At 45.0% G+C, this 25,836-nt stretch overlaps 1 protein-coding gene across 3 annotated transcripts; it reads left to right on the top strand.

The window, feature by feature from the left end:
- Positions 1-25,836, top strand: LOC106606469 (arf-GAP with dual PH domain-containing protein 1). Of its 3 annotated transcripts, XM_045719859.1 has the most exons (11): positions 1-391; positions 6,980-7,110; positions 9,333-9,424; positions 12,610-12,692; positions 17,592-17,704; positions 19,059-19,205; positions 20,020-20,103; positions 20,437-20,499; positions 22,604-22,675; positions 24,939-25,167; positions 25,680-25,836. In XM_045719859.1, exons 1-11 carry the CDS (start codon positions 301-303, stop codon positions 25,706-25,708), a joined length of 1,134 nt encoding a protein of 377 aa, XP_045575815.1. In that variant the 5' UTR covers positions 1-300; the 3' UTR covers positions 25,709-25,836. The 3 variants fall into 3 exon arrangements, with proteins under 3 accessions (XP_045575815.1, XP_045575817.1, XP_045575816.1); XM_045719861.1 differs by lacking the exon at positions 6,980-7,110 and having other exon boundaries at positions 8-391; XM_045719860.1 differs by lacking the exons at positions 1-391; positions 6,980-7,110 and adding an exon at positions 7,910-7,990.

The following is a 25,836-nucleotide window of genomic DNA, read 5'->3' as shown; positions in this document are numbered from 1 at the left end:
GCGAGAAAGAGAGAGAGAGAGAACACTGATGTGTAGATTGCAGGAACTGGGAGTAAGAGTAGGGTGGAATTCACACGGAATATTCAGCTGTAGCTGTACATTTCGTTGGATATATGTTTTCATAATAATTATTGCGACTTGGACACTATTTCTCATGTCTCAGATGCGATAGTGTTTTCATCACATCACTGCCCCCGGGGCACAGTGGATATTATTTAACTACGCTCGAACAGCCGTCAGCCTTCACTTTCGAGGTTTTGGAGTTGATCAATTCATTGAATCAGAAAATACATTCTTAACATGGCTACGGATCAAGAAAAGAATAAACAGCTTTTGATAAAGCTGTTGGAGAGACCAGGGAACGGGAGCTGTGTGGATTGCGGAGCCGCAGGTACAGTCTAGGCTACTATGGTCGCATCAATGTCTCAAATATGTCAGGTCAGGTGGCGCGCGCGATTCTCCAGACAGGTAGGCTATGAACAAGGTCGCTGCGTTTCGCCACGCAAGCAGCGCTACCCTCTCGCATTAGATAATGGATTATTTAATCATAGACCATATACCATCAAGTTGCGGGTAGGTTAATATAGGAATACTCTGTCTTGATGGTGTTGTAAATGTGTTTTGATTTGGGTAATTGGATACTCTAGCGATCATGTTCACTGCACAGCCTGGTCTCAGAGGATTTCGTATTATTCTGTATGTAAATCCGAGATGCTGCCATGCAGGTACAGTAGGCTACTGTAGTGCTCAGTTGTTTGCAGTTATAAGAGTTATCACTGTCTGTTTACACTCTAGTGAAGTCAAACTGGTGTCATTGCATGACAATAGAGTGAAATCTGGTCAACATTTAAATGTTTGTATCAGAGAGAGAGGGAGACCGAGAGAGAGCGAGAGACTGGGACCTTGAGAGCGTGACAGGCAGGCTGACTGACAGAATAACATAATATTTTGGGATTTAGGCCTAATTCCATGTGTGAGTTCCCCAGGCTCTCTCTCTCTCCCTAGCCCATCTGACCAATGCCAGTCTATAGCATTATCTACCACCACAGAGCGAGACCTACATCTAATCATAATGTAGGTTGTAATACAGTCTCCATAAGCTTATTGTGTCCACTGACCAGGAATACGTTACAGACTAGTTATGATTTCTTAATGCTATGACTCATTCAAGTGGACGTGCCCTGCCATTAACCTCGATCTATCCAATATTAATCCCCTGGTTCCATCTACTGTAGCAGTTACTATGCTATACAAGTCAAGGCTCGAAGTCAAATAGTGATATTTATTTTCAGGGTAGTAATTCATATGTGCAATGAATAGCAACTGCATGGATTTTGAAAAGACTTAAGAGGGTCCAGTCAACATAACATCTACTGTATTCCATCATTAAATAATTTAACTATCCTTATGGATCATTTAGATTCCTCAGGAAGTCTGTCTGCCTCCTTCCGTATCAAGTGTTTCTTGGAAGAATAAGAGGATCTGTAATGTGTTTTGTTTGTGGCCCTTCCCTGAGCACCCGAAGTGCCACCAGATCACCATGACATTACTGATCTAGTGAGATGACGTCGACAGAGATGGCTGCCTCGCTTCTAGTCCCACAAGCATTTCGTTACACTAGCAATAACATCTGCTAATCATGTGTATGTGACCAATGACATTTGATTTGATAACATGATGACAAAATAAGACATAAAATTTGGAATATAGCTTCCCGTTCTTACAAGATGTCAGTGGTATGAGTGGACGAGACATACAGTATGTCATACTTAACTGTAAAGAGCTTGTTTATTTTTTTCATGGGCCTCATCACATAGTAGAACACTGTAATCTATTAAATCCTGCAAATGCCACCTGCTCTTTCATAAGGCCAATGCCAAGTGACACTAATATTTCATCAGGAGTGCTGTGCTATTAATGATGCAGATCAGAGGACCAGTTTAGCCTGTGGAGCCAGTCTGCTCTGCATGGAGACGATAGATACTCCAGGGTTGTGTTCATTAGGCACAAAATGGAAGAAAAACTGACTGAAACAGGGACAGATTGCCTGGAATTGTCCAATAAGAAGCTCAATTTATTTTGTTCCATTGCATAACGTAAAGCATTTTTTTGTGTGACATGCCCTAATGAACATAACCCAAGGCTGAGTGCTGAGCACACCCACATGTTCCCATGGTGACTCAGCTATGAGCTCATCTCTGGATCCGAGGTCACAGAGTTCGCAGTTATGTCTTGTCCTGTTTGGCTTTTGAAAGAAATACAGTATCTACAGTGAGAAATAAAGTATTTGATCCCCTGCTGATTTTGTACGTTTGCCCACTGACAAAGAAATGATCAGTGTATAATTTTTAATGGTAGGTTTATTTGAACAGAATAACAACAAAAAAATCCAGAAAAACGCATGTCAAAAATGTTATAAATTGAATTGCATTTTAATGAGGGAAATAAGTATTTGATCCCCTCTCAATCAGAAACATTTCTGGCTCCCAGGTGTCTTTTATACAGGTAATGAGCTGAGATTAGGAGCACACTCTTAATAACCTGTTGGGGATAGGGGGCAGTATTTGCACGGCCGGATAAAAAACGTACCCGATTGAATCTGGTTACTACTCCTGCCCAGTAACTAGAATATGCATATAATTGTTTGATTTGGATAGAAAGCACCCTAAAGTTTCTAAAACTGTTTGAATGGTGTCTGTGAGTATAACAGAACTCATTTGGCAGGCCAAAACCTGAGAAGATTCCAAACAGGAAGCGCTCTCTCTGACTTTTTCTTGGCCTTCTTGATCATCTCTAACCAAAACAGGGGATCTCTGGCATGACGTGACATTTTCTAATGCTCCCATAGGCTCTCAGAAGGCGCCAGAACGATGAATGGTGGCTTTGCAGGCCCTGGCTGAAAAACAGTAGCGCATTTTGTAAGTGGTCGATCTGAGGACAATGAGACTGGAGGCGCGTGCACGAGCCGGCACCATGTTTACTTTCTCTCTCTTTGAACGAAAACAACGACTCCCGGTCGGAATATTATCGCTTTTTTTACGAGAAAAATAGCATAAAAATTGATTTTAAACAGCGTTTGACATGCTTCGAAGTACGGTAATGGAATATTTTGAATTTTTTGTCACGAAAACGCGTCGGGGGCGTCACCCTTCTTTACCCTTCGGATAGTGTCTTGAACGCACAAACAAAACGCCGCTATTTGGATATAACAATGGATTATTTGGGACCAAACCAACATTTGTTATTGAAGTAGAAGTCCTGGGAGTGCATTCTGACGAAGAACAGCAAAGGTAATCAAACTTTTCTAATAGTAAATCGGAGTTTGGTGAGTACCACACTTGGTGGGTGTCAAAATAGCTAGCCTGTGATGGCCGGGCTATCTACTCAGAATATTGCAAAATGTGCTTTCACTGAAAAGCTATTTTAAAATCGGACATAGCGAGTGCATAAAGGAGTTCTGTATCTATAATTCTTAAATTAATTGTTATGTTTTTTGTGAACGTTTATCGTGAGTAATTTAGTAAATTCACCGGAAGTGTTCGGTGGGAATGCTAGTCACATGCTAGTCACATGCTAATGTAAAAAGCTGTTTTTTGATATAAATATGAACTTTATTGATCAAAACATGCATGTATTGTATAACATAATGTCCTAGGATTGTCATCTGATAAAGATCATCAAAGGTTAGTGCTGCATTTAGCTGTGGTTTGGGTTTATGTGACATTATATGCTAGCTTGAAAAATGGGTGGCTGATTATTTCTGGCTGGGTACTCTGCTGACATAATCTCATGTTTTGCTTTCGTTGTAAAGCCTTTTTGAAATCGGACAGTGTGGTTAGATTAACGAGAGTCTTGTCTTTAAAATGGTGTAAAATAGTCATATGTTTGAGAAATTAAAGTAATAGCATTTCTAAGGTATTTGAATATCGCGCCACGGGATTACACTGGCTGTTGAGTAGGTGGGACGCAAGCGTCCCACTGGCCCAGAGAGGTTAAAGGGAGTGCTCTAATCTCAGTTTGTTACCTGTATAAAAGACACCAGTCCACAGAGGCAATCAATCAATCAGATTCCAAACTCTCCACCATGGCCAAGACCAAAGAGCTCTCCAAGGATGTCAGGGACAAGATTGTAGACCTACACAAGGCTGGAATGTGCTACAAGACCAACGCCCAGCACCTTGGTGAGAAGGTGACAACAGTTGGTGTGATTATTTGCAAAGGGAAGAAACACAAAAGAACTGTCAATCTCCCTCGGCCTGGGGCTCCATGCAAGATCTCCTCGTAGAGTTGCAATGATCATGAGAACGGTGAGGAATCAGCCCAAAACTACACGGGAGGATCTTGTCAATGATCTCAAGGCAACTGGGACCATAGTCACCAAGAAAACAATTGGTAACACACTACGCCGTGAAGGACTGAAATCCTGCTCAAGAAAGCACATATACATGCCCGTCTGAAGTTTGCCAATGAACATCTGAATGATTCAGAGGACAACTGGGTGAAAGTGTTGTGGTCAGATGAGACCAAAATGGAGCTCTTTGGCATCAACTCAACTAGCCGTGTTTGGAGGAGGAGGAATGCTGCCTATGACCCCAAGAACACCATCCCCACCGTCAAACATGGAGGTGGAAACATTATGCTTTGGGGGTGTTTTTCTGCTAAGGGGACAGGACAACTTCACCGCATCAAAGGGACGATGGACGGGGCCATGTACCGTCAAATCTTGGGTGAGAACCTCCTTCCCTCAGCTAGGGCATTGAAAATGGGTCGTGGATGGGTATTCCAGCATGACAATGACCCAAAACACACGGCCAAGGCAACAAAGGAGTGGCTCAAGAAGAAGCACATTAAGGTCCTGGAGTGGCCTAGCCAGTCTCCAGACCTTAATCCCATAGGAAATCTGTGGAGGGAGTTGAAGGTTCGAGTTGCCAAACATCAGCCTCGAAACCTTAATGACTTGGAGAAGATCTGCAAAGTGGAGTGGGACAAAATCCCTCCTGAGATGTGTGCGAACCTGGTGGCCAACTACAAGAAACGTCTGACCTCTGTGATTGCCAACAAGGGTTTTGCCACCAAGTACTAAGTCATGTTTTGCAGAGGGGTCAAATACTTATTTCCCTCATTAAAATGCAAGTAATTTTATAAAAAAATTTGCATGCGTTTTTCTGGATTTTTGTTGTTGTTATTCTGTCTCTCACTGTTCAAATAAACCTACCATTAAAATTATAGACTGATCATTTCTTTGTCAGTGGGCAAACGTACAAAATCAGTCTATAATTTTAATGGTAGGTTTATTTGAATAGTGAGAGACAGAATAACAACAAAAAAATCCAGAAAAACGCACGTCAAAAATGTTATATAATTTTATAATAGTCTTTTTTGCAGGTTTATGATAATCTCGCACTATCCCTTTAATTGGGAGATCCACTGTATATCCACCACTATCCCTTTAATTAGTAGATGTACATCTAAGTGCAACAGAGCAGTGGCAGGCTACTTAAGGATATCAATGTGTCTAATGGTTATACCCTGGTGTGCTGTTTGGCTGAGTTACATGAGTTAGATACAATGACTGCATGCTCCATAGAAAACGACTTGCTCTAGTCCTATGACCCAGTCATAAACAGCAGCCACTGAAACCAAAACAGAATAAAAGCATCTCATACAATAATGCTGATCAGACATACAGTCTACAAACAATGTACTTTGGCATAGCTAGAGAGCTCATGCAGGAAATTACATATACCACATTCTTCTAAAGTCTTCTGTTGCTTTCATCATATTTTGACCACAGGCTCGGCCTTTTCCAGTTCAGGTTGAACTTACTGCGACCTGTGCTGATGTTGGGGACAGACTGTAAAACAGAATACAGGCCCTGAAGGCCTGGAATGACACTAGAATGTGCTTCACATCACTCTTTCTTGGCTGCCTTGTATTAAAGCTACATTTCATGCAAACTTACTGAGCCACATGAGAGTCTTTTTAGGAAAAATACTTACAGGAAGTTATGCCATATCTTGTTAAAGCAGAGGAGTATGCTTTCCAGGGGGTCGTTGGGCTCTATAGATTCCGTCTGTCTGTCTGTCTGTCTGTCTGTCTGTCTGTCTGTCTGTCTGTCTGTCTGTCTGTCTGTCTGTCTGTCTGTCTGTCTGTCTGTCTGTCTGTCTGTCTGTCTGTCTGTCTGTCGGTCGGTCGGTCTGTCTCGCTCGGTCTGCTCGCTCGCTCGCTTCTCTCTCTCTCTGTCTCTCTCTCTGTCTCTCTGCCTGTCTGTCTGTCTGCAGTCATTTTCCTGTGTTTTATATATATATTTACACACTTTGATGTTGGAATAACACTTAAATTAAAATGATGATAATGCCCTTTTAGTGTTAGAGCTGTTTGAAAAGACCGGCTGAAATTTCAGGAAGTTTTGGTGGGATGGAGTTTTGGCCTGCCTGGTGACATCAGAATTAGTTAATAGACCAATAAGAAAGAGAGTTTCAAACCTCTGCCAATAACAGTTAGTTTTCCCCTTTCCACTCAGACCACTCCCAGACAGTCCTAGCAAAACTCTTGCTTGTGAAATTGCTCTTTGTTAAGAAGCTATTTTGGTTCCTTTTGACCATTTTAATTGAAAACAATCACAGTAAAGTACATAATAGTTCCCCAGAAATGCTATGATATTGAGATAAAAACGGCTGCTTTGGACCTTTAAGATATCAGTCTAAAGGTCTGTGGTAACCATGTCATGGTAGTAGTGGCCTGTTCTGTCTCTGTTAGTCTGAGGCAGCCTTGAAATGAACTTCCTCATTTGTAGTACTGTCATTGTTGCTAAGGGTGTTTCCTGTGTGCGTGTCTGCATGTCTTCTCTGTGTGTGTGTGTGTGTGTGTGTGTGTGTGTGTGTGTGTGTGTGTGTGTGTGTGTGTGTGTGTGTGTGTGTGTGTGTGTGTGTGTGTGTGTGTGTGTGTGTGTGTGTGTGTGTGTTTGTGTGTTTTTCAGACCCGGAGTGGGCGTCCTACACCCTGGGTGTGTTTGTGTGTCAGAGCTGCTCGGGTCTCCATAGAAACATCTCCCAGATCAGCAAAGTCAAGTCTGTCCTGCTGGACCCATGGAGTGATGCAGAGGTAGAGGTGAGTCTGTCCTGCTGGACCCATGGAGTGATGCAGAGGTAGAGGTGAGTCTGTCCTGCTGGACCCATGGAGTGGTGCAGAGGTAGAGGTGAGTCTGTCCTGCTGGACCCATGGAGTGATGCAGAGGTAGAGGTGAGTCTGTCCTGCTGGACCCATGGAGTGGTGCAGAGGTAGAGGTGAGTCTGTCCTGCTGGACCCATGGAGTGGTGCAGAGGTAGAGGTGAGTCTGTCCTGCTGGACCCATGGAGGGATGCAGAGGTAGAGGTGAGTCTGTCCTGCTGGACCCATGGAGTGGTGCAGAGGTAGAGGTGAGTCTGTCCTGCTGGACCCATGGAGTGGTGCAGAGGTAGAGGTGAGTCTGTCCTGCTGGACCCATGGAGTGGTGCAGAGGTAGAGGTGAGTCTGTCCTGCTGGACCCATGGAGTGATGCAGAGGTAGAGGTGAGTCTGTCCTGCTGGATCCATGGAGTGATGCAGAGGTAGAGGTGAGTCTGTCCTGCTGGACCCATGGAGTGGTGCAGAGGTAGAGGTGAGTCTGTCCTGCTGGACCCATGGAGTGGTGCAGAGGTAGAGGTGAGTCTGTCCTGCTGGACCCATGGAGGGATGCAGAGGTAGAGGTGAGTCTGTCCTGCTGGATCCATGGAGTGATGCAGAGGTAGAGGTGAGTCTGTCCTGCTGGACCCATGGAGTGGTGCAGAGGTAGAGGTGAGTCTGTCCTGCTGGACCCATGGAGTGGTGCAGAGGTAGAGGTGAGTCTGTCCTGCTGGACCCATGGAGTGGTGCAGAGGTAGAGGTGAGTCTGTCGTGTTGGACCCATGGAGTGGTGCAGAGGTAGAGGTGAGTCTGTCCTGCTGGACCCATGGAGTGATGCAGAGGTAGAGGTGAGTCTGTCCTGTTGGACCCATGGAGTGATGTAGAGGTAGAGATGATTTGAGTTTGCCATTGGTTCTGTGTGTGTGTGTGTGTGTGTGTTTGTGTGGTGTGTTGTCTGTGTTTGTGTTGTGTGCTTGTGTGTGTGTTTGTATGGTGTGTTGTGTGTGTCTGTGTTTGTGTGTGTGTGTTTGTGTGGTGTGTGTGTGTGTGTGTGTGTTTGTGTGGTGTGGTGTGTTTGTGTGTGTATTTGTGTTTGTGTGTGTATTTGTGTTTGTGTGTGTGTGGTGTGTTGTGTGTGTCTGTGTTTGTGTGTGTGTGGTGTGTTGTGTGTGTCTGTGTTTGTGTGTGTGTGTGTGTGTGTGTGTGGTGTGTTGTGTGTGTGTGTGTTTGTGTGGTGTGGTGTGTGTGTATTTGTGTTTGTGTGTGTATTTGTGTGTGTGTGGTGTGTTTGTGTGGTGTGTTTGTGTGGTGTGTTTGTGTGTGTATTTGTGTTTGTGTGGTGTGTTTGTGTGTGTGTGTGTGTGTTTGTGTGGTGTGTTGTGTGTGTGTCTGTGTTTGTGTGTGTATTTGTGTTTGTGTGGTGTGTTTGTGTTGTGTGTGTCTGTGTTTGTGTGTGTATTTGTGTTTGTGTGGTGTGTTGTGTGTGTGTGTGTGTATTTGTGTTTGTGTGGTGTGTTTGTGTGTGTGTGGTGTGTGTGTGTGTGTGTGTATTTGTGTTTGTGTGGTGTGTTTGTGTTTGTGTGGTGTGTTTGTGTGTGTATTTGTGTTTGTGTGTGTGTTTGTGTGTGTATTTGTGTTTGTGTGGTGTGTTTGTGTGTGTGTGTGTATTTGTGTTTGTGTGGTGTGTTTGTGTGTGTGTGGTGTGTGTGTGTGTGTATTTGTGTTTGTGTGGTGTGTTTGTGTTTGTGTGGTGTGTTTGTGTGTGTATTTGTGTTTGTGTGTGTGTTTGTGTGTGTATTTGTGTTTGTGTGGTGTGTTTGTGTTTGTGTGGTGTGTTTGTGTGTGTATTTGTGTTTGTGTGTGTGTTTGTGTGTGTATTTGTGTTTGTGTGGTGTGTTTGTGTGTGTGTGTGTATGGGGGGCAGTGTTGTGAGGACAGCCTCTCGGCCCTAATTCTGGCAGGTGATTGATGGAGGAAGGGAAAGAAGGGAGATGGAGACTAAATGAGTTGAAGGAAGGCAGAATGAGAGAAAAAGGGGTGCGAGGCTAGAGATAAGGTGTCAAGGTTTGGTATTGATCTTGTGTGCATGCCAGCACAGTGCATGTGTGGGTATGTATGTAAATGTATGCATGAGTGTGTGTGTGAGTGAAACCCAGCTCATGAAACATCTCTTTCTCTCTGTGATTGCAGTTTATGGCGTCCAACGGCAACGATGCTGCTAAAGCCAAATATGAACAGAAGGTGCCTGTTTTCTACTACCGTCCAACACACACAGACTGCCAGTAAGTGTCTTGGTCCCTGGCCCTACTACCGTCCAACACACACAGACTGCCAGTAAGTGTCTTGGTCCCTGGCCCTACAACCGTCCAACACACACAGACTGCCAGTAAGTGTCTTGGTCCCTGGCCCTACAACCGTCCAACACACACAGACTGCCAGTAAGTGTCTTGGTCCCTGGCCCTACAACCGTCCAACACACACAGACTGCCAGTAAGTGTCTTGGTCCCTGGCCCTACAACCGTCCAACACACACAGACTGCCAGTAAGTGTCTTGGTCCCTGGCCCTACAACCGTCCAACACACACAGACTGCCAGTAAGTGTCTTGGTCCCTGGCCCTACAACCGTCCAACACACACAGACTGCCAGTAAGTGTCTTGGTCCCTGGCCCTACAACCGTCCAACACACACAGACTGCCAGTAAGTGTCTTGGTCCCTGGCCCTACAACCGTCCAACACACACAGACTGCCAGTAAGTGTCTTGGTCCCTGGCCCTACAACCGTCCAACACACACAGACTGCCAGTAAGTGTCTTGGTCCCTGGCCCTACAACCGTCCAACACACACAGACTGCCAGTAAGTGTCTTGGTCCCTGGCCCTACAACCGTCCAACACACACAGACTGCCAGTAAGTGTCTTGGTCCCTGGCCCTACAACCGTCCAACACACACAGACTGCCAGTAAGTGTCTTGGTCCCTGGCCCTACAACCGTCCAACACACACAGACTGCCAGTAAGTGTCTTGGTCCCTGGCCCTACAACCGTCCAACACACACAGACTGCCAGTAAGTGTCTTGGTCCCTGGCCCTACAACCGTCCAACACACACAGACTGCCAGTAAGTGTCTTGGTCCCTGGCCCTACAACCGTCCAACACACACAGACTGCCAGTAAGTGTCTTGGTCCCTGGCCCTACAACCGTCCAACACACACAGACTGCCAGTAAGTGTCTTGGTCCCTGGCCCTACAACCGTCCAACACACACAGACTGCCAGTAAGTGTCTTGGTCCCTGGCCCTACAACCGTCCAACACACACAGACTGCCAGTAAGTGTCTTGGTCCCTGGCCCTACAACCGTCCAACACACACAGACTGCCAGTAAGTGTCTTGGTCCCTGGCCCTACAACCGTCCAACACACACAGACTGCCAGTAAGTGTCTTGGTCCCTGGCCCTACAACCGTCCAACACACACAGACTGCCAGTAAGTGTCTTGGTCCCTGGCCCTACAACCGTCCAACACACACAGACTGCCAGTAAGTGTCTTGGTCCCTGGCCCTACAACCGTCCAACACACACAGACTGCCAGTAAGTGTCTTGGTCCCTGGCCCTACAACCGTCCAACACACACAGACTGCCAGTAAGTGTCTTGGTCCCTGGCCCTACAACCGTCCAACACACACAGACTGCCAGTAAGTGTCTTGGTCCCTGGCCCTACAACCGTCCAACACACACAGACTGCCAGTAAGTGTCTTGGTCCCTGGCCCTACAACCGTCCAACACACACAGACTGCCAGTAAGTGTCTTGGTCCCTGGCCCTACAACCGTCCAACACACACAGACTGCCAGTAAGTGTCTTGGTCCCTGGCCCTACAACCGTCCAACACACACAGACTGCCAGTAAGTGTCTTGGTCCCTGGCCCTACTACCGTCCAACACACACAGACTGCTGGCCTAACCACCCACCCCTTCATGCCATGATCTAGGTCGCTCAGCTGGGTCACCCTCTGTCTGTGTGACCGCTCCACTCAGTGGGCCCTCTAAACACTGTAACATAACACAATGCAAAGGCTAGATTTGTAACCAACAGGAACAAACGGCTTACCAAACTTCACCAAACATGACCAACTTTAAACTTGTGGGCTTCTCATTGGCACACCTCTAAAATGACAACCTCTCAAAGACTAAATGAGTTATAGTCATATGGAGGAAGCTCCACGTAGAGTCTAGGAGGTAGAACCATTACCAGATGTTGGTTACCTAGACAGGTTCCTCCTTTCAGGTGTGCAATGTTTAGTCATCAATGGCAGAGGCCAGAGGAAAGGCAACAGTTTGGAATGCAGCCACAGTGCGTTCATTGTCTTACGTCAGATCGCTCGAGGATTCCGCTTGCTCTGGTTGAGGGACGAGTGTAGGAGTGACGCTACTGGATGTAAGATAATGCCCCAAGTGTTGACAGTACCCTTCCAAATGGAGTCCTCAGCCTGGTTCTCCTGGGGGATAACAGTCCCACTGGGCACAGACTTCACTTCAACGTCTAGTTTTGATTTACATTTGGTTGAGTTGTCAAATGACGTGAATTCAATGTGAAATCAGAAAAACATTTCAAAATTTCATTGGATTTAGATATGAACTAGGACTTTTTGCAAATCTAACTTGTTTTCTCCACGTTGATTCAATCACACACATTCTTGGGGTTGAAATGACCTGGAAATAATGTTGATTCAAGCAGTGAATGGCCTCCAGTGATATCAATAACAACACAATCACCAACAATATTTTAAGCTGCTACACAGGGCTTCTACTGCTGGGGAGATCTGGGAAGGTATTTTTAGAGGTGAGAGGCAACCACACGCAATAGAGTAGAGCGACAAGAGAGAAGAGAGGAGGATTGATGAGATGTGGTAGAGACTAGAAAGACTAGAATACACGAGAGAGGAGAGGAGGAGGATTGATGAGGTGTGGTAGAGAGACTAGAAAGACTAGAATACACGAGAGAGGAGAGGAGGATTGATGAGGTGTGGTAGCGAGGAAGGGAGGGAACTAGACATGGAATGGGAATGATAAATTCAGAGCGAGGCAGAGGGAATTGGAGAGAAGTGTGTCAAAGTATTTTTATGGGTGACCGTCCATTCTAATCATTTCTGTAATAAAAATATTTGACAGGGCAGAGGAGCAATATAATATTTATTATATTTAAAAGATAAGTACACCATTTCACACTCACTGGATGAGAACTCCAGGGTTGAGTTCATTAGGCACCAAACGGACTGAAACAGGGAGGAACTATCTGGACTGGTCCAATAAGAAATACTTATTTTTGTGTTCCGTTGCAAAACATTTTCAGTTGCGTGCCCTAATGAACACCACCCTGATCTGTCATCCATGTTGGTTAATGAGACATTATTGACAGGGAATCTTTTCAAGCATAAACACAGTAAATATAGTAAACAAACACCAAGTGTTTCTGCAGGCTCCTTCGGGAACAGTGGATCAGAGCCAGATACGAGAGGAAGGAGTTTGTGTGTGTGGAGAGACAGGAGCCTTACTCTGCAGGTAAGGCTGAGTACACACACAAACGCATGCACACAAACAAGCACGCTCGCATGCACACACAGACAGACAGACAGACAGACAGACAGACAGACAGACAGACAGACAGACAGACAGACAGACAGACAGACAGACAGACAGACAGACAGACAGACAGACAGACAGACAGACAGACAGACAGACAGACAGACAGACAGACAGACAGACAGACAGACAGACAGACAGACAGACAGACAGACAGAAACCAGATTGCATAGCGGAGAAGGTGCGGTGGGATTCGAAATGGTCGGTAATCTGTTTGTTGACATGGCTTTCGAAGACTATAGAAAGGCAGGGTAGGATTGATATAGGTCTGTAGCAGTTTGGGTCAAGAGTGGCCCCCCCCTTTGAAGAGGGAGATGACCGCAGCTGCTTTTCAATCTTTGGGAATCTCAGATGACACGAAAGAGAGGTTGAACAGGCTAGTAATAGGGGTTGCAACAATTTCGGCAGATGATTTTAGAAAGAAAGGGTCCAGATTGACTAGCCCGGCTGATTTGTAGGGGTCCAGATTTTGCAGCTCTTTCAGAACATCAGTTGACTGGATTTGGGAGAAGGAGAAATAGGGAAGGCTTGGGCGAGTTGCTGTGGGGGGGTGCAGTGCTGTTGACCGGAGTAGGGGTAGCCAGGTGGAAAGCATGACCAGCCATAGAAAAATGCTTATTGAAATTCTCAATTATAGTGGATTTATCGGTGGTGACAGAGTTTCCTATCCTCAGTGCAATGGGCAGCTAGGAGGAGGTGCTCTTATTCTCCATGGCCTTTACAGTGTCCCAGAACCTTTTTGAGTTTGTGTTGCAGGAAGCAAATTTCTGCTTGAAAAAGCTAGCCTTTGCTTTTCTAACTGCCTGTGTATATTGGTTTCTAACTTCCCTGAAACGTTGCATATCACGGGGGCTGTTCGATGCTAATGCAGAACGCCACAGGATGTTTTTGTGTTGGTTAAGGGCAGACGGGTCTGGAGAGAACCAAGGGCTATATCTGTTCCTGGTTCTAAATTTCTTGAATGGGGCATGCATGCTTATTTAAGATGGTGAGGAAGGCATTTAAAAAAAATAACAACCAGGCATCCTCTACTGAAGGGATGAGGTCAATATCCTTCCAGGATACCAGGGCCAGGTCGATTAGAAAGGCCTGCTCGCTGAAGTGTTTCAGGGAGCGTTTGACAGTGATGAGTGGAGGTCGTTTGACCGCTGACCCATTACGGATGCAGGCAATGCGGCAGTGATCGCTGAGATCTTGGTTGAAAACAGCAGAGGTGTATTTAGAGGGCAAGTTGGTTAGGATGATATCTATGAGGGTGCCCGTGTTTACGGCTTTGGGGTGGTACCTGGTAGGTTCATTGATAATTTGTGTGAGATTGAGGGCATCAAGCTTAGATTGTAGGATGGCTTGGGTGTTAAGCATGTCCCAGTTTAGGTCACCTAGCAGCACGAGCTCTGAAGATGGATGGGGGGCAATCAGTTCTCATATGGTGTCCAGAGCACAGCTGGGGGCATAGGGTGGTCTATAGCAGGCGGCAACGGTGAGAGACTTGTTTTTAGAGAGGTGGATTTTTAAAAGTAGAATTGTTTGGGTACAGACCTGGATAGTAGGACAGAACTCTGCAGGCTATCTCTGCAGTAGATTGCAACACCGCCCCCTTTGGCCATTCTATTTTGTCTGAAACTGTTGTAGTTAGGGATGGAGATTTCAGAGTTTTTAATGGTCTTCCTAAGTCAGGATTCAGACACGGCTAGGACATCCGGGTTGGCAGAGTGTGCTAAAGAACTGAATAAAACAAACTTAGGGAGGAGGCTTCTAATGTTAACATGCATTAAACCAAGGCTATTACGGTTACAGAAGTCATCAAAAGAAAGCGCCTGGGGAATAGGAGTGGAGCTAGGCACTGCAGGGCCTGGATTCACCCCTACATCGCCAGAGGAACATAGGAGGAGTAGGATAAGGGTACGGCTAAAAGCTATGAAAATTGGTCGTCTAGGACGTCCGGAACAGAGAGTAAAAGGAGCAGGTTTCTGGGGGCGATAAAATAGCTTCAAGGTATAATGTACAGACAAAGGTATGGTAGGATGTGAATACAGTGGAGGTAAACCTAGGCATTGAGTGATGATGAGAGAGATATTGTCTCTAGAAACATCATTGAAACCAGGTGATGTCATCGCATGTGTGGGTGGTGGAACTGAGAGGTTGGATAAGGTATAATGAGCAGGGCTAGAGGCTCTACAGTGAAATAAGCCAAAAAACACTAACCAGAACAGCAATGGACAAGGCATATTGACATGAAGGAGAGGCATGCTTAGCCAAGTGATCAAAAGGGTCCAGTGAGTAGTGAGGTCGGTTGTGGTCACGGCGATTCAGACAGCTAGCCGGGCCATGGGTGGCAAGTTGGCAGAAGATGGTCTGTTTTTAGCGACCTCGTGCGTTTCCGTCGGTAGATTAGTGGGGTTCCGTGTGGTAGAGGGGACCAATCCAATTGGCAAAATAGTTATAGTGGCCCAAGAAAATTGGCCGATAGACCTGTTCAGATAGCAGCCGATAGATGGGCGTTCAGGTTACGTCGCGATGGAGGGGCCAGTTGGATAACTCCCTCGGGCAGATAACGTCGGTAGTCCAGTCGTGAAGGCCTGATGGGGCTCCGCATCGGCAGTAAAACGGGTCCGGATAGGTGATTGTAGCCCAGGAGTGGCTGATGGAACTCTTCAGCTGGCTAGCTCCAGGATAATTGATGTTAGCTCCAGGACCGACGTTAGCCAATAGTCACTCGGATAGCAGCTAGCTAGCTGCAAGATCCAGGTGTAAATGTCCAGAGCTTGCGGTAGAAATCCGGGGATATGGAGAGAAAATAGGTCCGGTATGCTCTGGTCTGAGTCGTGTTGTACAAAACTGGCGATAGCTTTTCGAGCTAAGGGATAGCTAATGACTGCCAACCGTGGTTAGCTGAATTCTAACGTTAGCTAGTGAACTGGCTAACTTCTGGCTAACTTCTGGCTAGCTTCTGTTGTGGATTTCATATTTGAGGTAAATAATACTTTTTTTTTTTAAATTGGTGAGGCGGGTTGCAGGAGAGTGTTTTGAAGTTGAGTTTTTAGAAAAAAATATATAAAAAGATATGCGAAGAAAAGATGTAAATATATATATACACGGGACACGACAAGATGAGGACAAAGGTCGTCTGACTGCTATGCCATCTTGGTGACATCAGCCGACGTTGGCTACTTCAACTGCAGCGGTATGTTTGATCTGCACATGTGCCAGCACCAGCAGCGCAAGCCTCTCTCTATGCTTATGTGTGAGTGAACTGAAAGTATGCATCTTAGAAACAGTTTTCACATACTAACTCTACATGTTCAAACTCAGAATCAAACAGGCTTCCCCAAAATAACATGGTCGCTGTAGTACAATGTTTATTTTGATTGCTGATTTCAGATGTGTTTATAAACAAGATTATTAGGGACATCCTTCTTACTTCACAGCATGTAAACATTTAAATCAAATGATTATATTAATCTATTCACAATAATCGTATTATTGTGTGCATACTCAGTGCCAGACGTCTTCCTATTGGTCAGTCACCGGGACTGGCACGTACCACCAGCCACACTACACGATAAAAGGTGAAAAAATTGGGACACTGACAGAACTTTGTTATAGCCTACGACCACATGTAGTGGTACTTAATCAGACCCCGTCACACTGAACGAGCCATAATGTCAGACCGTAGACCCCGTCACACTGAACGAGCCAAGATGTCCGACCGTAGACCCCGTCACACTGAACGAGCCAAGATGTACGACCGTAGACCCCGTCACACTGAACGAGCCAAGATGTCCGACCGTAGACCCCGTCACACTGAACGAGCCAAGATGTCCGACCGTAGACCCCGTCACACTGAATGAGCCAAGATGTCCGACCGTAGATCCCGTCACACTGAACGAGCCAAGATGTCCGACCGTAGACCGTGTCACACTGAACGAGCCAAGATGTCCAAAAATCATTTGCAACCTAAGAATGTTCCCACGACGTGGACAATTGTTCTGGGATGGCAAAATCGTGGCATAAGACAGCTAAAATCGTACAGTCTGCATAGGCCTTAAGGAAATTGGAACACTTTCACAGCAGTATTAACTGAGATGAAATGCCAGTCTGCTCTTCATTCTTCAGTCTCATTCTTTCACCCTGTTGTCTGTCTTTTAGTGCATTGCAGATTAATGGGATTTGATAGTTTGATATTAATACTCTATTCACGTGTGTGTGTGTGTGTGTGTGTGTGTGTGTGTGTGTGTGTGTGTGTGTGTGTGTGTGTGTGTGTGTGTGTGTGTGTGTGTGTGTGTGTGTGTGTGTGTGTGAGTGTTGGCAGTGTAGGGCAGTGACAGTCCTAGTTGTCTCTGTCTGTTGGCTGAGACTTAGTGAGGGCAGCGAGGCCAGTGACAGGAACAGACAGGGAGCACAAAGCCATGGTGTGTGTGCGCTTGCTGAATAGGGCAGAGTGTTGATTTCAGCATTGATCGTAATGTTGGAAGAAGCCATTGATCTCTGCTGAGACAATTCAAGGTGAATTATTCATGCTAGCTAAAGACAAAGACGACAGACATCACCACCTTGACCCAGCCTCAGCAACACACACACACACACACACACACACACACACACACACACACACACACACACACACACACACACACACACACACACACACACACACACACACACACACAGTCTACTGGACCCCAGCTTCACTACTGAATCCTGTTATTTTGTGGCTCCCCCTTTTACACTCTCCTCATCTCCTTCTCTCTCTCCTCCTCTCCTTTGCTCCTTTGTCTTTGGAATGGGACCCCTGTGGTTCCTCTCCTCTCCTTGCAGGGTACCGAGAGGGGTTTCTATGGAAACGGGCCCGAGATAACGGACAGTTCCTGAGCCGAAAATGTATTCTGTCAGAGCGGGATGGTGCTCTGAAGTACTTCAACAAGCATGATGTGAGTGTAGTGCTATGTATATCTCTCTCTTTCTCCCCCCTTTCTCTCTCTGTCTCCCCTCTCTATATCCCTCCCTCTCTCTTTCTCCCCCTCTCTCTGACTCTTCTTCTTTCTCTTTGCATTTGTGAGTGTCTGAGTCTCATCTCAATTGCACTCTGAGGTCCTGAGCTGCAATTGCTTGAAATAACACACACCTTGGGAAATGTCAGGTATATTGTAATTGCTTAGATCATTATGCAAAATCTCCCATTTCTCATACCCCCTTCCTTCGCCTTCCTTCTCATTCCGTTCTCCTCCTCCTCCCCGTCCTCCTCCTCTTCATTCCTTTCTCCTGACTATCTCTGACAATAGTACACTGTTATCGTCTCAAACTTCTGATTCTGATCTGCTCACATTCCCCAGTTGTTCTGTTCCACATAGTGGCATTGTCTCCTACTTTGCATATCAACAAAAGATGCATGTTAAATCCAGTAAAGAATGATGCCACATACCTCACCATAAACATTGGCGACTCCCTGTGCCTGTTTCAAATAGAAGTTGTCCTTAACCACAGATCAGATTACTCTATTCCCAATCCTTACCTTAACCATCAGTTGAATGCAAAGAATATCTGACCCTTAATCAGTTGTTCAGGACAAATTCTACATACTCTACATTTCACCAAAAGAAGACCTGGGTGTCAGTGAACATCATACCTCCCATACATTCTAGGCCTGATAGGGGACAACTGGCTTCAGCCACATAAAATAGCAAACCTTGCTAGTGACTGTAGTTACTAGAGGAAGCTCATAGTTGATTGTTCTGCAGCCGAACAATGATGATGATGATGATGATGATGATGGTGGTGATGACGATGGTGATGATGATGGTGGTGGTGATGATGATGGTGGTGGTGATGATGATGCTGATGGTGGTAGTGGTGATGATGGTGGGTGGTGATGAAGATGATGGTGGTGGGATGATGATGGTGGTGATGATGGCGATGATGATGGTGGTGGTGATGATGTTGGTGGTGGTGGTGGTGATGATAGTGGGGGTGATGATGGTGGAGGTGATGATGATGATGGTGGTTATGATGGTGGTGGTGAGGATGATGATGGTGGTGGTTATGAAGATGATGTGGTAGTGGTGGTGAGGATGATGATGGTGGCGGTGATGATGATGTTGGGGGTGATGATGGTGGGGGTGATGATGATTGTGGTGATGATGATGATGGTGGTGATGATGGTGGCGGTGGTGAGGATGATTATGGTGGTAGTTATGATGATGATGATGGTGATGATGATGATGACGACGGTGGTGATGATGACGGCAGTGATGATGATGATGATGAATACTCTTCTCTCCTGTACAGGCCAGAGAGCCCAAGGCTCTGATGAAGATCCACACCCTGAACGCCTCCTTCCAGCCTGGGAAGATAGGCCAGCCCCACGGCCTGCAGGTCACCTATCTGAAGGACAACAGCACTAGGAACATCTTTGTCTACCACAAGGATGGCAAGGTGAGGTGAACAAATTTGAGGCAATGTTGTGTGGTCGTTGGGTGTTCGCTTGGCTGCTGCTGGACAAAAATAGACAGTCAGGAATGTACAGTCGACTCCTGGGCCATGTTTATTAGGGTGCACAACAGAATAAAAAAGAACATTCAGATCTAGAAACGAAAATGACTTCTCTTATTGGACAAGTTGAAGTAGTCCCTCCCTGTTCCAATTAGTTTTTCTTTTGTTTGGTGTCTAATGAACACGACCCTGAGCAATGCAGGTCAACAGTCCCATATCAAGTACATTCTCTTGACTTGATCTGGATATCTGCATGCTCCGGAATGGTTCATTTGCATTCACACCAGTCCCACAAAATTACATTCATCTAGGTCATCTTTGTTTAGCACACTGTAGCAAAACATTTTTCAACAGAAAACATAAATGAGCATTTCTTATTGGTCAAGTTCAGTAAGTACCTCCCTGGTTCACTCAGTTTTAAAGCGTTTTCTTCTGTTTCCCGGAGAACACCACCCAGGAGTGGACTGTCTCTATCTAAGTGGCTGGCAGCTGAGTAGGAGTATATTTCCCTCTGCAGGACATACGTTGCAATTGCATGCCTTTAAATACACCCTAAATCCAGTAGGAAATATTCTGAAATCAAAGTTGACTACTATTTACAGTAATGGTGGATTATTGCCAGGAAAGAGTCTCTATCGGCTGTCAGTGTGTATGGAGATTGGGTCGTGTTCAGTGTAGGTAGCACAAAAAGTGGCCTTCCGTTTCATGCCCATTGAACAGGACCCAGATCATGTTAGCATGTCTGTTGTGTTTTAAGGAAATGGTGGACTGGTTCAACGCCATCAGAGCAGCCAGATTTCACTACCTACAGGTCGCTTTCCCTGGGGCCCATCACGCTGATGTGAGTCTCTCTCATCTTATCGTTCTCTCATTAATCCCTCAGTCCCTTCCTCTCTAGTATACACAGGTATTATATACAGCTGGCTCAATTCTTCTCCCTACCCCTTCTCCTTGGCCTTATAACCCTTCAATGTTTGCATATCCCAAGGGTCTTGATAGATATAAGCAGTGTACTGGTGTATCTTCCATCATATTGCTTATACCTTATGGATCTGCAAACATGGAAGGGTTAGGGCCAATGGGAAGGGGTAGGGAGGGAATTGAGACTGGCTACACACACCATCACATGGTCACAGAATAAAACATTTCTCCTTCTTCTCATGTATTCGTCCAGTTGGTGCCAAAGCTAACACGAAACTACATCAAGGAAGGCTACATGGAGAAGACGGGTCCAAAGGTGAAGTCTTTTAATACATACACTTTAGTTACTTTGCGACACAGCACTTAATGCTTCTAACTTCATCAGCCCATTGGGTTTCACTGCGAATGGGGTTTAATTTGTACCACACAAAACTACCTCATTAATAATGGCCATGTACAACCTCAGCCAATGAGGGAAAAAAGTATTTGATCCCCTGCTGATTTTGTACGTTTGCCCACTGACAAAGAAATGATCAGTCTATAATTTTAATGGTAGGTTTATTTGAACAGTGAGAGACAGAATAACAACAAAAAAATACAGAAAAATGCATGTGAAAAATGTTTTAAATTGATTTGCATTTTAATGAGGGAAATAAGTATTTGACCCCCTCTCAATCAGAAAGATTTCTGGCTCCCAGGTGTCTTTTATACAGGTAACAAGCTGAGATTAGGAGCACACTCTTAAAGGGAGTGCTCCTAATCTCATTTTGTTACCTGTATAAAAGACACCTGTCCACAGAATCAATCAATCAATCAGATTCCAAACTCTCCACCATGGCCAAGACCAAAGAGCTCTCCAAGGATGTCAGGGACAAGATTGTAGACCTACACAAGGCTGGAATGGGCTACAAGAACATCACCAAGCAGCTTGGTGAGAAGGTGACAACAGTTGGTGCGATTATTCGCAAATGGAAGAAACACAAAATAACTGTCAATCTCCCTCGGCCTGGGGCTTCATGCAAGATCTCACCTCGTGGAGTTGCAATGATCATGAGAACGGTAAGCAATCAGCCCAGAACTACATGGGAGGATCTTGTCAATGATCTCAAGGCAGCTGGGACCATAGTCACCAAGAAAACAATTGGTAACACACTACGCCATGAAGGACTGAAATCCTGCAGTGCCCGCAAGGTCCCCCTGCTCAAGAAAGCACATATACATGCCCGTCTGAAGTTTGCCAATGAACATCTGAATGATTCAGATGACAACTGGGTGAAAGTGTGGTGGTCAGATGAGACCAAAATGGAGCTCTTTGGCATCAACTCAACTCGCCGTGTTTGGAGGAGGAGGAATGCTGCCTATGACCCCAAGAACACCATCCCCACCGTCAAACATGGAGGTGGAAACATGCTTTGGGGGTGTTTTTCTGCTAAGGGGACAGGACAACTTCACTGCATCAAAAGGAAAGATGGACGGGGCCATGAACTGTCAAATCTTGGGTGAGAACCTCCTTCCCTCAGCCAGGGCATTGAAAATGGGTCGTGGATGGGTATTCCAGCATGACAATGACCCAAAACACACGGCCAAGGCAACAAAGGAGTAGCTCAAGAAGAAGCACATTAAGGTCCTGGAGTGGCCTAGCCAGTCTCCAGACCTTAATCCCATAGAAAATATGTGGAGGGAGCTGAAGGTTCGAGTTGCCAAAAGTCAGCCTTGAAACCTTAATTACTTGGAGAAGATCTGCAAAGAGGAGTGGGACAAAATCCCTCCTGAGATGTGTGCAAACCTGGTGGCCAACTACAGGAAACGTCTGACCTCTGTGATTGCCAACAAGGGGTTTGCCAACAGGGTACTAAGTCATGTTTTGCAGAGGGGTCAAATAGTTATTTCCCTCATTAAAATGCAAATCAATTTATAATTTTTTTTAAATGCGTTTTTCGGGATTTTTGTTGTTGTTATTCTGTCAAATAAACCTACCATTAAAATTATAGACTGATCATTTCTTTGTCAGTGGGCAAACGTACAAAATCAGCAGGGAATCAAATACTTTTCTCCCTCACTGTATATTTGCAGGGCCTGTGAGCTGAATGCTTGCCTTGTACTGCTTGGTGTGGATAATGTATTGTTATTCCAGTATGTGATCCTGTATGTAAGCAAAGAAAGCAATTAGTTATGAGAGTACAATAATAGTGCATTATCACAGTTGTAAACAACGTTTCTTCATTAAAGAGGTTATACAGAACTTTTGCCTCTGGGGGGGGCTCTGAAACTAAAAGGTGTCCCCTAAATGGACAGACATATTGCCCAGAAATGAACTCATTGGACAGAAAGACAATATATTTAGGTGAATCATTAGCAACTAAACTTCTGTACAGCCTCTTTAATTCCTTCAACCTCGGTCTCCGGTTTCCCTCTTACAGCACACAGAGGGCTTCAAGAAGAGATGGTTCACTATAGATGACAGGAGACTCATGTACTTCAAGGATCCTCTGGTAAGATAGTCAGTGGGTAAATTAGGTGCCATGTCATATCGGTCAAAGAGATGGTGCTGTACCATTTCAGAACTATTAGTAACACTTTATTTAGGGCTTACGTTTCAACAGGCTCCAAAATGACTGATAATAGCTCTGATTGATAATAAATGCATAATACCCATTATAAGCAGTTCATTGGTTGTTATGACAAGTCATATAAAGCATTAAGGCACTTATAGTACAGTGGTACTGAACTAATGTTATTTGCATGTCATATTATGCAAACAAACATACCCAAATGATCTATTGGACCTCATATACAATGTGGCTGGTCAGACGCACACATTACACATGTAACAGGTACACACAGACACAGTCTTGTTTAACCTGTTATGGCTAGGGGGCAGTATTTTCACGGCTGGATAAAAAACGTACCCGATTTAATCTGGTTACTACTCCTGCCCAGTAACTAGAATATGCATATAATTATTGGCTTTGGATAGAAAACACCCTAAAGTTTCTAAAACTGTTTGAATGGTGTCTGTGAGTATAACAGAACTCATATGGCAGGCAAAAACCTGAGAAGATTTCATGCAGGAAGTGGCCTGTCTGACAAGGTGTCGTTCTTCTTGTCTCTGTTTATTGAAGAGTGAGGATCTTAGCTGTCCCGTGACACTTCCTACGGCTGCCATAGGCTCTCAGAAGGCGGCAAAACGCTGAATCGTGGCTTTGCAGGCTCTGGCTGAAACAAAGTAGCGCGTTTGGGTAGTGGCTGGTTACAGTACTGTGAGACTCAGGCTCGTGCCCGCGTCGACCGAAAGCTTTGTTTTCTTTCCTCTGTTTAGCTAAATGGACATTCCCGGTCGGAATATTATCGCTTTTGTACGAGAAAAATTGCATAAAAATGGATTTTAAACAGCGGTTGACATGCTTCGAAGTACGGTAATGGAATATTTAGATTTTTTTTGTCACGAATTGCGCCATGCGCACGACCCTGATTTACCATTTCGGATAGTGTCTGGGACGCACGAACAAAACGCCGCTATTCGGATATAACGATGGATTATTTTGGACCAAACCAACATTTGTTATTGAAGTAGCAGTCCTGGGAGTGCATTCTGACGAAGACAACAAAAGGTAATCAAACTTTTATAATAGTAAATCTGATATTGGTGAGTGCTAAACTTGCCGGGTGTCTAAATAGCTAGCCCGTGATGGCTGGGCTATGTACTTAGAATATTGCAAAATGTGCTTTCACCAAAAAGCTATTTTAAAATCGGACATATCGAGTGCATAGAGGAGTTCTGTATCTATAATTCTTAAAATAATTGTTATGCTTTTTGTGAACGTTTATCGTGAGTAATTTAGTAAATTGTTAGCAAATTCCCCGGAAGTTTGCGGGGGGTATGCTAGTTCTGAACGTCACATGCTAATGTAAAAAGCTGTTTTTGATATAAATATGAACTTGAATGAACAAAACATGCATGTATTGTATAACATAATGTCCTAGGTGTGTCATCTGATGAAGATCATCAAAGGTTAGTGCTGCATTTAGCTGTCTTCTGGGTTTTTGTGACATTATATGCTAGCTTGAAAAATGGGTGTCTGATTATTTCTGGCTTGGTACTCTGCTGACATAATCTAATGTTTTGCTTTCGCTGCATAGCCTTTTTGAAATCGGACAGTGTGGTTAGATAAAGGAGAGTCTTGTCTTTAAAATGCTGTGAAATAGTCATATGTTTGAAAAATTGAAGTTTTTGTATTTTTGAGGAATTTGTAATTCGCGCCACGCCTATCATTGGATATTGGAGCAGGTGTTCCGCTAGCGGAACGTCTAGATGTAAGAGGATAACTAACCTTTTGGGGACACACAATTCAGTCCCATTCAAAATTTATTTTCTCTAACCCCTAACTCTTACCAAAAAACCTATCCTTTACCCTTAACCTAACCCTAAAACGAACCATAGCTCCTAACCCTGGACCTAAACCTAATTCTAACCTTAACCCTAAACTCCTTAGAAATAGCATTTGACCTTGTGGGAACTAACAAAATGTCCCCAGTTGGTCAAATTTTTGTTTGTTTACTATTCTTGCGGAGACTTCTGGTCCCCACAAGTATAGTTAAACACGTTCACACACACACACACACACACACACACACACACACACACACACACACACACACACACACACACACACACACACACACACACACACACACACACACACACACACACACACACCCCTCTCTGAGTCTCCTCTCTCTCTGTTTCTTTGTGAGGATGCCTATGCGCGCGGTGAGGTGTTCATTGGTAGTAAGGAGAACAGCTACACTGTGCTCCCCGGCCTTCCCCCATCCACCCAGGGCTACCACTGGCAGTTTGGCATCACCATAGTAACACCCGACAGGAAGTTCCTGTTTACGTGTGAGACCGAGGAGGAGCAGCAGGATTGGATGGCTGCCTTTCAGGGTTTGGTGAATCGACCTATGCTGCCCCAGGAATATGCAGGTAACCATTCACATGGCTCTACCCAGGATTTGTCCAAGGAAAACATATACATTTTCTACATTTAGCTGACAATCTTATCCAGAGCGACTTATAAGAGAAATTAGGGTTAAGTGCCTTGCTCAAGGGCACATAGACAGATTTTCCCCCTAGTCGGCCTGGGGATTCGAGCCAGCGTCCTTTTGATTACTGGCCCAACACTCTTAACTGCTAGGCTACCTGCCGCCCCTTAGTTGAATAATATTTGGGGTCTTTTACTATGGGTGATATGTTGAGTATGGTGTCCAGCATACTAATAGTGACCTAATCACTTTCCATTGGTGGATATTTCTCGCCAATACATTTGATACCCTTCTGATGATTGGTGAATTGATAGCTCAATGCTTCCACTGAGTTCATGACAGTAGAGGCTATGACAGTTTATGTGGAGCTGAACCACTCTATTTTACACAGTTAATTTCTCCTGGTACCTGGTTAAGTGACTGCTCTCTCTATCTCTCTCTCTTTCTTTGCAGTGGAGGCCCACTTTAAGCACAAGCCCTGAGAGGAGGAGGACAAGAAGGAAAAAGAGGGAGGCTGGACATATCCCCTGGATGAAGACAGTCAAATAGGATCCTTCTCCTCATAAGGAGAAAAAAAGATATACAATTAAAGATAAACCACACAGAGCAG

The sequence above is a fragment of the Salmo salar genome, chromosome ssa06, assembly GCF_905237065.1.
Source record: "Salmo salar chromosome ssa06, Ssal_v3.1, whole genome shotgun sequence".
Classification (NCBI taxonomy): Eukaryota; Metazoa; Chordata; class Actinopteri; order Salmoniformes; family Salmonidae; genus Salmo; species Salmo salar.
Note: the sequence above shows the minus strand (reverse complement) of the source record. Positions and strands in the feature narration are given on the sequence as shown.

Coding starts and splice junctions, on each gene's coding strand:
- LOC106606469 (XM_045719859.1), top strand. CDS start 301: ATGGCTACGGATCAAGAAAAGAATAAACAGCTTTTGATAAAGCTGTTG. Junction 392..6,979: donor TGTGGATTGCGGAGCCGCAG/GTACAGTCTAGG, acceptor TGTGTTTTTCAG/ACCCGGAGTGGGCGTCCTAC. Junction 12,693..17,591: donor ACAGGAGCCTTACTCTGCAG/GTAAGGCTGAGT, acceptor CTCTCCTTGCAG/GGTACCGAGAGGGGTTTCTA.